Genomic DNA, 18121 nt, shown 5'->3' on the forward strand with positions numbered 1-18121 from the left:
TTCTACAAAATGGTGCCTGAATGTGTTGATTTCCTATTTGACTTGTGTATGCTTCATTTTTAGTTCAAAATCCACAATGAGCATTTGAATCTTTTTTGCAAAAACCGCCAGATATTTCTAATCTAAACTTTCAGCTATGTCTAAAGATATTTCACCATTCAGGTATCCCTATTTCTCATGTTTTATTGTGTTTGAGAATAATACACATTCTCATGTTTTATTGCGTTTGAGGACAATACACAATTCAAATTGGGGGGTAAGGTGAGAATTAATTCATGCTAAATTGATGCATGTAGCTATGGTTTAATGTGTTTTTGATAAGCAAATTTGTTATTTGCTTGTTTTGATAAATTTTTGTTTAGATTTAAGTGGCTGTGTCATTATTAGGTTGGGATAGTACTAATATATTTACCTAAAAAAAATCACATATTTTTTGTCACACTACTGTTTCAAACCTAAAATCTCAACCCCAGTTGTGAGTAAATATTCTTCAAATATAAGTCTAAATTGCCAGACACTAACAATATTCAAGTTGGGGAATGTGATTAATGAGTAAATATACCACATTTTATCATATTCTCATTCTTTTACTATCAAATAAATGTGATAAATTGATATTTATATTTATTTTGCGAGGAATTATCGGAATTGAACGTGTTGCATTCAAATTGAGGAAAAAAGTAAAGGATATTCGGATATCTGGAAAACCATCCGAATGCAAGAAAACACATCCGAATGTCACACCGTGCATCCAGATCCAAGAAGAAGCAGCCATTAGATATATCCAAATACCGCACGGCCTATTCGGATATCATTGAAGCACATCTGGATATCTCGCAACATATTCGGATACAAGAATGAAGTCCAAAGAAGTATATCCGAATACTATTCAAAGCTATCCAGATACCAAAACAACACATCCGGATATCACGCAACATACCCAGATGCAAAAGAGAAGATTCAAGAGCCTCGTGCAGATATCGCATTATACATCCAGATACACACGAAAAATAATTCCAAGCAGATTACACATTTACACGCCTCATAAAACCATTTTCAAAGAGTCTCACAAGCAAAAACATGTGGTTCCTTATTTCAATTTCTGTAACCAGTGATGGGCTAACATTACTTTACAATTCCGTCCATGTCGTATTCCTGAAAATAGAGAATGGGCTAAAAGAATTTCCAGAGGAATGGGCAAGGGATCGCTGTCAGAGAACTTTTAGAGACCCATATTCACGGATCTATATATTCTGTGCTCTTCCAGACAGAAGGGACACATCTCCAACCGTTGTCATTTCTGTTACTTCCGAAAGAGTCCCGTTATCATACTTCCATCATTTTTCCTTTGTTCTTTTCATGTTGTTTAGAAATTTTTGTTAACACTACCTTGCTCTATTATTTTATGTTCATGTCAAAGTTCTCATTTTACTGTTAAGGAGAATATTTCTTTACTACCAATTGCATTCTATAGTCTGCGGAAGTTACTATATATTTTCATTTTGCACTGTATCCTTCATTTCAATAAAACAGAGTGATTTTATCTTTTCGTTTCATCAACCTCACTTCATGCACTTATGTAATTTCATTCTTGCATTTAATTTTCAGCAACATTAATTTCTTGTCATTTAGATTTGATCATTTAAATACCATAATTTACTATTCTGTATTTGTATTTTCTTTTAACCTTTTGTATGCAATAATGAACATGTGTGACTAAACCAATACTTAGGTTCAAGCGAGGACAGTGTCCAATGCCATAGATTTCCCAAGTTAGTCGAACTTCAAATGTATTAACAGAAATCTGATTTAATTTGAGTATGGTGCGTTTGTTGAATCTTTGGATTTGGATGAGAGCCTAAGTTAGAGTCTCTATATCATGTATGGAGGTTACTAGAACTGGAAATACTATCACACCCAAATCCAAATGAGTTATTTGTTTCTGCATATTAACGGCATCTCAATTTATAGTAATTGTTTAACTTAGAATCTCTAATATCATGTATGGAGATTGATAGACCAAGAATCATCATCATCTTGGCATGCATTTTAATAACAGAGCCTCAAATTAATTCAGATCTATGTTTATATAATCTATCTAGCTATTGGGAAATCATGGGATTGGCATTGAATTGCCATGACTCAAGACTCCACATTCAGTAAACAGTTGACTTCATCTTGCAAATCTTATTCAACATACTCTTTTTAAATCCGAAAATTTCCAACATTTCTAGTATAATTATTTTCTTCCATAGACAACCTCCCAGTGATTTGACTTGAACTCATACAGAAATTAAATTGTACTACACGTACACTCGTACTCTGATGAGTACAAACACCTCACCCTTGTTTTGATAAATAGCGTTACTAATTGCATTTCAATTTCTATAACAATTGGGGTTCACATTTCAAACAACGATCCGTGAATATGGGTCTCTGAAAGTTCTTTGACAACGATCCCTTGCCCATTCCCCTAAAAATTTTTCAGCCCATTCTCTCTTCTCATGAACACAATATGGACGAAATTGTAAAATAATGCTGGCACATCACTAATTACAAAAATTGAAATCAGGAACCACGTGTTTTTGCTTGCGAGACTCTTTGAAAATGGCTTTATGAGGCATGCAAATGTGTAATCTGCTTGGAATTATTTTTCGTGTGTATCCGAATGTATAATGCGATATCCACACGAGGCTCTTGAATCTTCTCTCTTGCATCCGGGTATGTTGCGTGATATCCGAATGTGTTGTTTTGGTATCCGGATATCTTTGAATGGTATCCGGATATACTTCTTTGGACTTCATTCATATATCTGGATATGATGCGAGATATCCTAATGTGCTTCAATGATATCCGAATGAAGTCCAAAGAAGTGAGATACTCACTTCTTTGGACTTCATTCGTGGCTGCTTCTTCTCGGATCCGGATGCACGGTGTGATATCCAGATGTGTCCTCTTGCATTCAAATGGTTTTCCAGATATCCGAATATCCTTCATTTTTTCCTCAATTGCACTTTTTTCCTCAATTTGAATGCAGCACGTTCAATTTCGATAATTCCTCTCAAAACAAATATAAATACCAATTTATCACATTTATTTGATAGTAAAAGAATAAGAATATGATAAAATGTGGTATATTTACTCATTAATCACACTCTCCAACTTGAATATTGTTAGTCTTTAGCAATTTAGACTTATATTTGAAGAATATTTACCCACAACTCACAACTGGGTTGAGATTTCAAGTTTGAAACAGTGGTGTGACCAAAAATACATGATTTTTTTTTTTTTTAGTAAACATATTAGTACTATCACAACCTAATAATTACACAGCCACTTAAGTCTAAACAAAAATTTATCAAAACAAGCAAATAACCAATTTCTTTTATCAAAAACACATCAAGCCACAGCTACCTACATCAATTCAACATAAATTAATTCTCACCTCACCCCCCCAACTTGAATTGTGTATTGTCCTCAAACACAATAAAACACATGAAATAGGGATACCTGAATGGTGAAACATCTTTAAACACAGCAAAAAGTTGAGATTAGAAATACCTGACGGTCTTCGCAGAAAAGATCCAAATGCTCATTGTGAATTTTGAACTAAAAAAGAAACATACACAAGTCAAACAAGAAATTAACACATTCATACACCATTTTATAGCTTTAAAACAGTATAGCGCAAAGAAATCTAACGCAAGCAGGGCAAGCATTTTAAGTTTCAATACAAAAGGATGAAATAATGAAATTGATGCCAACAAAAATCCAACATGAGAATAAAACCCTATGACTACAAGGGGTCATCAGGTGCAGGGTCGTGCTCAACATGGGTCGAGGAGATTGATGCTAGCCCAGCAGCATATTTAGCAGTGATTGCAGCAAACTTGGCAAAAGCAACTTCACCCTCCGCAGTCGTAATGTCTCAGGAATGCTGGGGTTGTGGTGACTCGTCATCTAATGATACGTCGAATAGCTGATCCATTTTGCTCTCCAAGCTTCCGTATTTCACAGTAAGCTTCTTCAAATATGCATAAATTAAATCATGTCGCATAGTCACTTGTGTAAACATTTTCTCATGTCATTGTTATATGTCCTTCACCAAATCACACAACCCTTTTAATGAATATCCTGCTTCAAGTGACACTTGCGACAATGGCTGTGAGGATGGCTCTACTTCATGAGATTCTTGGGATAGGGGTGGTAGGGCAGGAACTTCTTCTAGATCGCTTAACACTACCATTTTTCTTCTTAGCTGCCCCGCACTTCGGCATGTGGAGACTAGACTGATGCGCATCATGGGCTTGATGGTTTCCATACCTACATTTTCCTTTACTCCATGCTTTTTCAGTAAGCATGTAATTAGTCCCCCAAAAGAAAATCTACCAACTCCAACGGGACTTTTTTTTTTCCACAGAATTAATAATGTTGAAAATATGTTTAGCTACGTCGATGTGTACTCCTAACAACACTTTTCCCATAAATGTAACTTGCTCAACTACGACTGAAAAAGTGCATGCTTGGAGAACAAAGTCGGAACAGACTAACCTATGAAGGATATTACACTTGAGGGACAGATAGCTCTTCAGGAACTTGGTTCCTATCCATATAGCATCCTCCTTTTCGGCCAAGATTTTTGCTAAGTTGTCTTTATCCCCTCTTTGTTGTGTTTTCATATTGTACTTGTTGGTTTCACCATGTCAACTAAGTGATAGAACACAACTATATCAATTATCTTCATTCACCACCATCTCATGAAACTTCTCCATACGAAGATGGTGTTGAAACTTCATTTTATCATTACTCCACCAGGGGATGTTATCCACTGCCGGTCCCAAGCCCGGATAAAGAATGAGGGTTGCGTTAGGTAGCCGGCAGCCAGCGTAAAACTTAGTCGGATCCAAATATGAATTCTAGACAAACTATCTGTTGGGACGTAACCCACATAGAAGTCTAGAATTCATGTAGCCAACCCCACATAGTGGGATAAAGGCTGGATATATTGTTGTTTGTCTTTATCCCCTCTTGTTCCACTAGTGCACGAGATGGTGTTTCTCTGGGCATGTCAAACATTTAGGCAATGTCCATGGGTCTTAATTGTATCACCATTTTTCGAACTTTTGTTGTTAAACACCTATTCCCTGAATCATCGTGAGTACCCGACACATTAGAATAGAATTCTTTTGTTAAGGGCACTATCACTCTATGTTGGAATTTTACCCACTTTTGCAATCCTCTAGTGCTCATTAAGGTCAACAATTCATATGGTGGCTCATTGAATTGCTCCAACATAATCTCACTCTCACATAAAATCAGTCTCCTAGAATACTCATCCGTGAAACGTGTCTTCGCTTCAAAATTTACAAACCGTGGGTTGGTACATGCACTTGAGGTCTCAGTTGCAAAGGGGGCATGCGGCTTCCTTCGATTCTTGGATGGGGTAGGGGATTGGGTGGTTGATTCGATAGGTGCGGCTACTACCTCTCTTCTTAGCCTTTTCGCTACTCTAGAATTTCCATCTAAAACTTTTGGTCTTTTGTGTTTTGGAGCCATGGCCGAATGAGACTTGTTTTTGACTCTTTTGATTTGGGATTTACTATGTTTTTTCTTTTTGGTCTGATATTTTCGTCGAACACTTGGTGGGCAACTGCAAAATCCTTCCTTCTCTTTTCTTTTGATTTGGCCGAAAATACTCCCTCTCCTTCTACAATTTTCTCCCATCTACACCCTTTCACAACACAACTTCCAAGAGCTTACACAATCTTCCAATCGAAATACATAATCAAAGCTTACCTCCTAACCGAACCACTCGAGATCGAACTCCGCTTCTTCGCCAATAGGCTTTGGCTGGGTGATTCGAATGCCCAGATTAGTAATTCGAATGGGGCTTATGATTGATTCAGATAGGGCTGGTTCGAATAAAACAGAGTAAAGCAGCAAATGAGGATTTAACAAGCGAGGCTGATCTGAATGAGGGCATGATCGATTCGAAGGAGGCTTTAAAGCAGCAAGGCCGATTTGAATGGAGTTTTAAAGCATCAGGCTAATTCGAATAAGGCTCTAAAGCAACTAAGTTAATTCGAATGAGGGCTTTGAAGAAACGGGGTCTATTCGAATAAGGTTATGACCGATTCGGATGGTTTTTAAATGAAGCTTGATTCAAATGAACAAGAGTGATTTGAATGAGATTGGAGAACAACACCGATTCGAATTAGCGTATTACCGATTCAAATAGCTCTTTAAAAATATATAACTCTTTAGGCTTGATTCGAATGGGGGCTTGGCCGATTCGAATAGGTTTTTAAAGGCAAGGCTAGTTCAAATGGACTGTCGTGTTGGTTCGAGGATATATTTTTTTCAACAAAAACTCACCACATAAATCGTTCCCCGACAATCTCGTTAGACCTTCTCAATGTATCAAACTTACTAGTTAATAAACTAAGACAAGTAAATTATCTCAAATGTGGAAGTTAGATCGAAACCTCAAATGACACATAACCATAATTCCTTTATTCATAATATTGAAATCATGTCATCGCTTAACATGACGTCATCAAAACGTAATACATAGGTACATCTCTTAACCATAACAACAGAAACATGCTAAAGACCACCTATGCAAATAACAACTACATCTCAATAACCTCTTTCCCCTTGGCGTCGCTGCTTTCACCTAGAACATTTGAATATTTCAGGAACATAGTCCAAATTAGATGTTGAATCATCTAAGTGAGAGTTCAAAAACATTTTCATGAATGTATCCAAGACATAAAACAAACCGACACATCTCGACAAGCCCAGCCCAAGAGAATCCCACACAACACTTAACCCCTACCATGCGAAAAGAGCAATCTCTCTAGAGTCAACACAACCACATTGACATATTGGCATAACACCGTCCTAGCTTAAGAGGGGCAACATCAATACATGAATCCGGGAATCACCCCATCATCATTCCGTTCCCACTCCGAAGCATTCTGGACCACATCAACACAAACCCTAACCACAAGATAATCAACACTATCCCTGAGAATCCATATCCACCTCAGAAACAATGTTGCAACTTAAAGAACCCGAGGTGGTGTCCACTCACAGTCCCGCCACTTAAGCCGATCCGGGATGGTGTATACTCTCAACCCTGCCACTTGTTGACTTGCAAGGGTGGTTCCCACTCTCAACCCCCGTCACAAGTGGGCATTAATCCTTGGCACGCTTCCCTAGTATTATCACACAAGTGCCACATCACAGATTGACATCTCACATCCCACATGAACAAGCACAAAAATAAGCCAATGCCATATATCATGATTTGATGCATCATTTAAAATAACATTTCATGTGCATAATTTATCGCAATAAATTCAATGCACATGCATAAAACATTTAAGGATGAACCTCCCTCATGAAAACAACCGTCACAGGTTAAACCATTCACATGGAACGAAACCCTTTTTTGCATGTAATCAAATCAAGTTTAGGTAAACAAAACCAAGTTTTAGGATAGAACTACTCACATTGAACGAAAGTCAAAACACCTCAAATCTTGTATCCAACCTCTATTTTCGTGCAACTCCTAGAGTCTTTTGACCAAACCACCTCCTTACACGCCCTCACGCGCTGCCCAAGTGCGCTGCGCATTTGATGCCTCGCGTATACTTTAAAAGCCCTCTATCCACTAAACCCGAAGCACTCTCGTCTAGCAAGAATTTATCACAATTTTGAATGGGAAAACCCTTGGCCATAAACACCTTATTTATAAGGCTTTGAAACTTAGCCACCATGTAAGTCACATTATATTACGATATTTCTTAATCATTTCAAATCTTTTCCAAATCTGCCAAGATATTTTAATTATTTCAAATCTTTAACAATCATTCTAGATCTTCTAAGATTTTTTGTAATCATTTCAAATCTTTTAAGATCTCTCCAATCATTCCAAATCTTCTAAGATTTTCTGCGGTCAATATTATCCGAATCAAATCTTATCAATTATTTATCCAAATCAAATCATATACAATAAAATCTTATCCAATCAAATCTTATCCAAATTTTATCTTTGAAGTCATCATGAGACTTCATTTTTATCTCTAAAGTCATCATGAGCCTTTATCTTATCTCCAAAGTCATCATGAGCCTTCATTTTCTCTAACGTCATCATGAGCTTTTATCTTATCTCTAAAGTCATCATGAGGCTTCATCCTTATCACTAAAATCATCATAAGTCTCCACCCTTATCACTAAAGTGATCATGAATCTTTATCCTTAATCTCCCAAATGCCCCTAGGAAAAAGGTTTTAAGAATTACACTTTGACTTGAACTTTTGGGTAATTGCACTTAGACTCCTTGCAACTTGGTCCCTTGGCCATTTTTAATTGCATTTTAGTCCTTGAAAAAATGATTAATTACGCTAATACCCTAATTTTTAGGTAAATTGCACTTTTACGCAAACCTCAAAAATTATAATTTTACCCCTGGCTCAGAAATTGAACTTTTGTCTCCAGACTTCCACAATCCCTTGAAATATCCTATTTCCTCAAGTATTTGAATCTAAAAATCTCGAGTATTACATCCCTTATGATCATTGGATTTTCGAGGCAAAAATTAGCCATACCAATAAATTGTCTCTGTTCCGATCGCTTTCAGTGTCATAAATCCTATCTCAAGACACTCGTCAATGACATATCTTTTTCCTTAGACATTTACGTTCCGAGGTACTCCCTTCCATCGATTTGGTAATTACTTAACTAAATTCTCAAACTGATTTTTAGTTCCTTGAACTTATTTAACACTACATATATGGGGTATTACAATCTCCCCCTCCTCACGCACTGTTTCCATTTATATATATATATATAACGCAACTCCCAACAGCACATAGCCTCCTTCCTTCTCTCCTAGATTATTCTCCCCCTTATTCGGATTCTACAATGGCGAATTGGGGGCTTTGAAGACGCAAGGCCATTCGAATAGAGGCTAGGCCGATTCGAATGGCATTTAAATGAAGGCATGATTCGAATGAGGCATTAATGATTCGAATGAGACTTTAATAAACAAGCCGGTTCGAATGGAAATTTAAGATGTAAAGCCTATTCGAATTGAAAATAGCCTGCTAACAAAAACTATAACAAACATTCCTAACAAGATAACAGAATACAAATAATATATCAGCTAAAATAATGTCTCCAACATTCCCCCTCAATTTGGACCTCTTGGTAGAATAACACTCTGCTAATTAATCTTCCTGCCTTCATTATCTGAGCACAGATTAGTTATCATATGAGAGCAAATGGGAGAGATCTGTAGACCAAGTTTGGCATACAGAAATTGCAACCTCTCTTTAGATAAACCCTTTGTAAAAATATCAGCAACCTGATGTAATGAAGGCATATACCGAATTTCAACTTCCTTATTCTCAACTTTCTCCCTCACAAAGTGCACATCTATTTCAATGTGTTTAGTCCGAGAGTGAAACACTGGATTCTCTACTATGCTTTTGGCTACTAGGTTGTCACACCACAACACTGGAACATTAGAGAGCTTATAACCTAACTCAGCAAAAAGTGATTGCAGCCCCATGACTTCAGTTACACCTTAGGCCATAACAAGGTACTCAACTTCTCCTACTGAACGAGCCACTACTAATTGTTTACGAGAACTCCAAACCAACAAGTTGGACCCAAGAAACACACATATACCACTACTAGATTTTCTAGACACTTTGCAGCCAGCATGCTCTGCATTTATAAATACAGTAAGTGTCATAGCCCAAGACCAATAATACCATTTAAGTATCTAAGAAGACGTTTACAGGCTGTCCAGTGTTGCAATTTAGGGGTTGCCAAGAATTGGCTCAATCTATTCACCACAAGAGATATATTCAGTCGGATGTAGGTTAAGTATTGGAGAGAACCAACAATAGTTCTATACAATGATGGATCTGGAAAAAGTTCACCTTCATCAGTAAAAGAGACTACTAAATTTACTGGCGTATCACATGGTTTGCAATCGTTCATACCAGCTTTATTTAACAAATCAATAGTATACTTTGATTGTGTAAGATATAAACCAATCTCATCTCTGTGGGCTTCAAAACCTAAGAAGTAGTTGACTGATCTTAAGGTTTTGAGAGCAAAATGTTGATCCAAATCATGAATACACTGCTAAAGAGCGGCAGAATCTAACCCCGTGACAAGGAAATCATCAACATATACCAAAAGAGAAACACAGTACTAGAAGATCTCTTAATAAACAGATAAGCATTTGCAACTGAACGAACAAAACCTCATGCTTGCAGAGCAGTTTTAAGTTTGGTGCACCAAGCTCGTGGAGCTTGTTTGAGGCCATAGAGAGAGATTTCTTAAGTTTGCAGACAAAATCAGGCAACTGAGCATTAATAAACCCTAAACCCTTCAGTCTGATGTCTACTTGTTGTATGTCCCAACCAAAGGTGAGAGCCAAAGAAAACAACACTCTTATAGTGGATGCTTTTACAATTAGACTGAATGTATCATTATAATCAATCCCAGGGCTTTGAAGAAATCCCTTAGCTACTAGGCGAACCTTATGCCTAAGAATAGATCCATCAGAATTGTACTTGACCGGAAATACCCATTTACACCCAATAAGATTCATATTCGAACAATAGGGAACCAACTCCAATCCTTGATTGGACTGTAATGCATGAAATTCCTCCTACATAGCCTTAGTCCAATGAGGATCACAAAGTGTTTCATGAACTGATCTAGGTTCAAGGGAAGTTAACAGAACATGAGGAGAGGTAACAAGAGGTTACTTCGATCGAGTGATCATAGGGTGGACAGATGGAGCTGGAGGTAATCGATATTTAGGAACTTTAGGTTTAGAAGGTGGAATGAACTAAGGACTAGAAGTGGAAGACAAATGATCATGAGACCTAACAGAATTTCCAGGCAAGGAAACTCCTGAATTATTTGAGATAGCCGCTAACAAAGGAGAGACTAAAGACTGGGATACCCGAGGAACATTTGAAGAAGAAGAGGGAAGAATCTGAAACATTTCAGTTGAAGGTCCTGAGGATGGAGTCACACATGAGATACCAGCACCACTTAAAAGAAATAGAGAAGAGCAAGGAAATTCAATGGGATTGAATTCAACATGTCGAGAGACATATATTTTTCCTGTAGGATGTAAATACCGATAGCCAGCCTGGTCAATAGTATAACCAATAAAGACACATTTGGATGAACGAAAAGCAAACTTGTGTTTATTATAAGATCTAAGATAAGGAAAACATGAGCAACCAAATAGTTGTAGTTTAAGGTAATAAGGTTGCTTGAGATAAGAGTAATTCAAAGGGATTAGCAAATTGAAGCACAACTGAAGGAAGACGATTAATGAGATAAACAATAGTCTGAAATGCTGTTGCCCAAAATTTAAGAGGCATTTGGGCATGAGTCAATAAGGTCATTCCCATCTCGGTAATATGACAATGTTTGCGTTCAGCCACACCATTTTGTTGGTGTGTGTAGGGACAAGAAAATCTAGGTTGAATCCCACAAGATAGAAGATAAGGAAGAAAAGCTTTAAACTCTCCCCCATTGTCAGTTTGTAAAGCTTTCAACTTAAAGTTGTACTGTAATTCAGCAAGCTTATGAAAGTTTATAAAAGTTTGCAAGGAATCAGATTTCAATTTCAACGAAAATAGCCAAGAGTATCGGGTGTAGGCATCAACAAAAACAATATAGTACCTATAACCCTCAATGGAAACCATAGGTGCTGGACCCCATACATCTGAGTATATCAATTCCGAAGGCTGCTTTGCAGTAATAGGACAATTTTCAAAAGGAAGTTTATGTGATTTGCCAATTTTGCATGAATCACAGAATGGAACAGCAGATTTAGAACAATCAATTTGAATTTTATTCAAAACATGTTTCAATACATGAAAAGTGGGATGGCCTAGCTTGGCATGCCACTGTTGTACAATTTGTTTGAGCTACATTTACATTCAAAGGCAGATCTAGAACAATCATATGCTGCTTTGTAGACTTATTAGAAGATGAATTAGTAACATCCATGATCTTGAAAGAAAGATTGGCAGCAATGTTTGAGGTTTTGGAAAGAGTAATGGTCTTGGACATAAGCACAACAAGATCAAGCACAGGCTCCAACTGATATAGACCATTCCTAAGCGTTCCTCGAAATAACACCAGACCTGAGGCTTTGTCCTTAATCAAACAAGAAGTTGAATCAAATTCAGCGACAACAATGTTATCCTTTGTAAGCTGAGAGACACTAAGAAGACACTTTTTCATTTTAGGAACATGAAGGACATTAGACAAGGAAAGAACTAATTGAGGACGAGTATTAGTATATAAATGACTTACACCAATATGAGAGATAGGCAAACTCTTACCATCACCAACAGTAATCTTGTCATTGCCATGATAGGGAGATGAAAGAGACAAACCATGGAGGAGAAGAAAACTGAGATTGAGCGTCAGCAGATTGAGACAATGAATGATAAGCAAAAGGTGAAGAACCTAAATCAGACATAAAGACTTCATTCACTTCACTAGGACCGGCCAAATATGCTTGTGGTTCAATTTGAAAACCACTATTAGTTCCTTGATTAGACTGTCCATAGTTTTGAAACTGACTAGGACCTCTCTGAAAACTTTTGTCAAACCGATGATAACATTTGTGTACAAGATGGCCTGGTTTACCACATAATTGACAGTAGAACCTCTTATTATTAAATCAACCTCGACCACGACCACCTCGGTTCTTAGAACCTCCTCCTCGCAAAACAAAACCTCCTCTGTTTTGATTATGATAACTACTACCAGGTTTAAATCCAAATGTCGCAACATTCACATTAACAGCATCAAAATTAATAGAGAACGAAACAGCTGAATTATTAGTAACTAATCGTTGTTCATGCATAAGAACAAGATATTGAACTTTCTCCAAGTTAATCTCATCCATTTGATACGTAATTAGACTCACCACAATATCATACTCATGATCAAGTCCATTCAAGATGGCTAACAACAGATCCTTGTCACCTAGGGGTTCTCCAATTACCGCTAATGCATGAGCGATAGTTTTGATCCGTAAAATATAGTCATTAATTAACAGAGAATGTTTCTTAACAAACCTGAGTTGTTGTTCCAATTGAAACGATTTTGCCACAATTTGCAGAGAATAAAGTGTTTCAAGAGATGACCATACCTCTCCAGAAGATTCACAGTGAATTACTTGAGCTAATACTTCTTTATTCATTGTCGAGAACAACCAACCTAAAAGTTACTATTGTCTAATTTGATTGGAACAAAATTCAAGGATTTCGCAACAGAAGGAAAATCATTTTGCGAATCCGAAGAAGACAATGATCGAGGCAGAGACGAGGCACTCGAATTTCGATTGAAAGTCATAGACGCTGGTCAAGGCTCTGATACCATGTGATTAGGTTTCTCTCAGTTAGACAAGCAGAAAATGGAAGAGAGAATACAAAGAAATAAACCTCGATCAACTGAATTAATGAAACAAATGAATAGCTATGTTCAAATAATCGACTAACTACTCTCAAACATAACAGCAACAACTTAACAGAAACTAAAACAAACACTGCTAACAAGATAACAGAATACAAATAATATATCAACTAAAATAATGTCTCCAACAACGAGATCTGAAAAAATGTACATGAAACAAAACAAGGTCAGTGGTCAATATCTCAATATTGCTGAATTAAACAGTATATGGCAAGAGTTAGATTATTATCAAGATTTCCAGGCGGAATGTCCCAATGATGCTTCTAAGATCTAAACAGTGATGAATAACGAAAGAGTATTTGATTTTTTGGCTGGGTTAAATGTAAAGTTTGAACAAATAAGGATTCAGATCTTAGGTAGAGAACCTTTTTCCTACCTTGAAGCAAGCTTATTCTTATGTTCACCAAGAAGAGAGCAAGAGTATCATGCTCCAGCCTCCTGTAACAAACAGATCAGCTATGATAGTGAAACCATCACTTGAAAGAACCTCTACACGCCACGAGAGTATCAGTAAGAATCTGTTGAAGTGTGAATATAATGAAAAACTTAGGCATACAAAGGAGACTTGTTGGTCTTTACGTGGCAGGCCTACTAAGGGAAAGGAAAAAAGGCAAGAGGGACGTCATCAAACTCATTTGTCAAAAACCATCCAAACTAAAAGGAAGCCAAAATCAAAACCTGAAAAAACTAGGGTGCGTTCTATTTGTTGTTTTCAGCCCGTTTTGAGTTTTCAATTTTTCAAAACACTGAAAACACGTTCACTTTGTTGTTTTCAAAAAAGCATTTTTGAAAAAAAGAAAAAAAAATTCTAAAGAAAACCCAAAACAACATTGTATTTAACTATGTCCATTTGTGACCCACATCTCCTTCCTAGAACTTACCTGGTGTACTATTCACGTACAGACACTATACGGTTACTATTTAACAATGAAAATCTGACTGGTTTTTTAATGTCAGAATGGAAGGAGATTACCTTGTGCAATTTTGGGTGACCCACTGGATCAGTCGATGGACGGACAACGAACCAATGATGAAAGACGTTTTTGGTCGCCTTAATATTCTCGAAGGTATATTAAGAGATGTGTCGCCAAGCAGTTTCGTGCAGCCAAGCTTGATGCATGCCCAGGTGGATTTTCTAATAAATCATTTGGAGGGGGTTTGGAGAGACTTAGCTAAAGGACTTCGCCTTCAAGGCAATTATGCGTCCTTATACTTCTATTGCCAGTAATTTCGCGACCATGCTGCTAACATGTACGAAGGGATTGTAATAGAAGAAGAGAAATGTCGAACTTAGATGGAGATTGGGACGACAACGAGGCAGCTGAAGCCAATATGATAGGTGTTGGCTACCAAGCCCATCCCCTACTTTTGAGTAATTGCACCCCTAAAGAATCTGACAACTCTTTGGAATTTTCTTGAGAGCTAAAGTGCAATTTCTCAAAAGTAGGGGATGGGCTTGGTCGGCAATCACTGTCATCGCCGGCGGCGCCTACCGGCCGTCGGGAAGCTTGCCAGTGGGTGGCCCTCGCAATAGTGAATCGATTGGCTATGGCCATTGGCCAAAATCAAGTAAGAATGATATCTAAATTTTGGCTCAATGTTAAAGCAGTGGCCGGATGATTTTTATCATTTTTGGCTTTGGATCAGATCCATTGTGGCCGAAAGTGGATGGGTTAGTGCTTGGGGTGTTCATTGTGTCGATTCTTGGCCATTTCTGAGGTCCAATATTGAGTATAAATAGGGGTCAAAATTGAGAGTTTTTTTCCAAAAGTTTAAACCTCAGATCTAAGGGGTTAGAGAGTGATTCAAGGGTTAATACCATAGGGATTTTTATCCTTGGGTCATGGGTCTTTGATCTGAAACATTTAGAGTCCATTTGAAGGGGTAACTGAGCTTCGCTGAAAAAATCGAATCTCGTCGGAGCCGGACTGATATTTGCCCGGAGGGAGATCTTCGGGGTGTTGTTTCAAGATCAAATTTGACCAGAGTGATCGACTCAAGGTGGGCTATCTTCTGGTATAAGCCGTTTGATTTTTTGGCGAGCCCGCATTGGAGAAGACAACCGGAGGTAATTTTTATTGTTTTTAAATGCTGAAAATAAAGGAAAATAGAGTAGAAATAGAAATAAAAGGGATAAAATTCTAGAAAAATGTCCAAAAATACAGGAAAAAAGAATAGCTTACTTTTATGAATTTTTTTTTTGGAAATTTCATGAGGAAATAATTATTTTGAAAGCAAAGTTAATTAGAAAAAAATAGAAAGAGGTTTTGAAAAATTCCTAAAAAATTTCTGGAGATTAGAAATGTTAGTTTAAGATTTTCATGAAGAAAAATTGAAGAAATTACATGATTAGGTATTTATTTTGAATTTTGGAAGAATTTATGACTGAAAAATAGAGGAAAAGTCTGGAAAAATAAGAAAAAGTTTGGAAAAATTATATTATTGATTTTCCTTGGAAATGATTAGCCGGGAAGTGATTTGGCCAAGGATCTTGATGATTTGCATTATTTTCGAGATTGGCACGCAAATCAAGGCAAGCCAAATTTCTATTTTAAGGTGAGCAATTTTGTCCCAAATACCCATATATGACATGATTACTATTACTATGCATGATATCTATTACTATGCATGATATTTATGAATGTTATAATGTTAACTAGTTCAGCATTAGGTAAAAAGGGTATGGTGTGATCCAAGGATCTTTGAGGGGGAAGGGTCTTAGGTTCTACAAACAAATCTTGATATTCAATTAAAAGTGCATCAAGAAGAGCCAAATCGTCTACCTGCCAAGTGGATGTGATTGATGAATCTGCTTCACTCTCTAGTCCCTGTTGTTCAGTGACCTTAATTGAAAAGAGTTGGACTACTTGTGATATCTTCTTTTTGAATAGTCTCTGCAGTTTCTTTTCCCTTAATCATCTTGCAAGTGCCCACCTCCATATTTCCTTGTAATACCACCATTCTTCCCTCTTTCTCTAAGGTAACCTCCATTTTGTTAAAATCAAAGCTGATTGGGCTCACCTCCTTCATCCAATCAACCCCAAGAACAATATGGCATCCTCCTAACTTGAGCAACCTTAAGTCAGCCTGGTAGTCTTCTCCTTGCATTTCCTAGCAAAACCCCACACAAGCGGATTTGCTAATAACTCGGTTTCCGTTAGCCATAGTTACCAAAAGTTGTTGAGTGCTGGCTAACGGCCACTTCATCTTTCTAGTTGTTCCCTCATCTATGAAGCTGTGGGTACTCCCACTATCTATTAAAACCATGAGGGTACTCTCCTGAACCTTCCCCTCCACCTTTATAATCTTGCTACTGGCCATTCCTTTTATAGCATGTAAAGAGATGGCCCCTCCTTCTTCATCTTCGTCTTCTTCTTTGCTAGCGATCTCTTCCTCATCTGTTCCCTCTGCCCCTTCTAATAAGAGGGGTTGTTTATTGCATTGGTGTCCAGGGGAGTACCTATCCCCACATTTGAAGCACAAACCCGCAATCCTCCTTTGTTCAAAGATCTTATCTCTTGAGGGTAAATTTAAATCATTGGAGGTGTTGGTCAGATACCTTACCCCTGTTCCTCTAAAATTTTCCTTGTTCTATATCTGGCCCCCTAACAGTATCATTCCCGAATTTATTCCCCTACTTTGCACCCTTTGTTTCTTCATTAAGGCCTCCACGGTAAGTTCTTGTAATAGTGCATCCTCTGCTGCTTCCTACACCGATCTCGGCCTCATCATCTTCATCAAGGATTTGAGGTCATCGCTCAATTCACTGATGAAACTCGATACAAAATAATCCTCGGTTAATTAAGGATTTCTGTGGAGCATGAGCGACTTCAGCTCTTTGAACTTGAGCTGATAATCCTGGACCGTCCCCAATTGTTTTAATTTGTTGAATTCTTCTACTATGTCTATCGTCCTTCGTTCACCAAACGGTTCACACAGTCCCCTAACAAATTCTTCCCAATTGTAGTTCTCTCTTACTCCTGACCACCCTTGAAACCATATATCCCCTACATCATTTAAGTATGTTGTGGCCAGGTTAACTCTCTGATCCTCGGCCACCTAATGTATATTGAATAATTTTTCACATCGTCGAGTCCACCACCTTGGTTCGGCCTCATCAAACACCGATAACTCTAATTTAGGGATTGGAAAATTAGAGTCATTGGAGTTTACCACCACTGCTTGCCTTCGATCCATGACTCTTTCTCCCATTTCTCCTGGTTCACCTCCTAATTCTGACGATCCCCCCGCCCTATGGCTAGTGCCAATACCTGGGAGTATAGGATCCAATTGCTCAGAAGAAGAAAAATCTGGGGATATTCTTACCTGCGCCTGATTTGAGAACATCAGCATGAATTGTTGCATCTGATCTCTCACCATATTGCTATGCTCCCGCATTTCTTCTCAGATCTGGATGCGCATATCTCCCCTCAAGCGATCAGCCACTACTTCCAACTTCTTGTCCACGTCTCCGACCGCATCTTTCATATTTCCAACCCGCTGTTGCACCTCGGTCACCATCGCAGTGACTCGCTGGATCTGCATCTCCATTTGTTTCATGCGAGTTCTGTCAGCCATTGCG

At 37.7% G+C, this 18121-nt stretch overlaps 1 protein-coding gene across 8 annotated transcripts in view; it reads right to left on the reverse strand.

The window, feature by feature from the left end:
* Nucleotides 1–18121, reverse strand: part of LOC127791387 (peptidyl-prolyl cis-trans isomerase CYP59-like) — a 75549-nt gene that overhangs the window by 46671 nt on the left and 10757 nt on the right. For 4 of the 8 annotated variants that reach the window (XM_052321231.1, XM_052321234.1, XM_052321229.1 and 1 more), the window contains exon 3: nt 3562–3609. The exons of the other annotated variants lie outside the window; for them this stretch is intronic. In XM_052321231.1, the coding sequence (XP_052177191.1) occupies nt 3562–3609 (48 nt within the window). The remainder of the gene's footprint in view (nt 1–3561; nt 3610–18121) is intronic. 8 annotated transcript variants of the gene reach the window in all.

Source organism: Diospyros lotus, chromosome 15 (assembly GCF_014633365.1).
Source record: "Diospyros lotus cultivar Yz01 chromosome 15, ASM1463336v1, whole genome shotgun sequence".
In the NCBI taxonomy this organism is placed as follows: Eukaryota; Viridiplantae; Streptophyta; class Magnoliopsida; order Ericales; family Ebenaceae; genus Diospyros; species Diospyros lotus.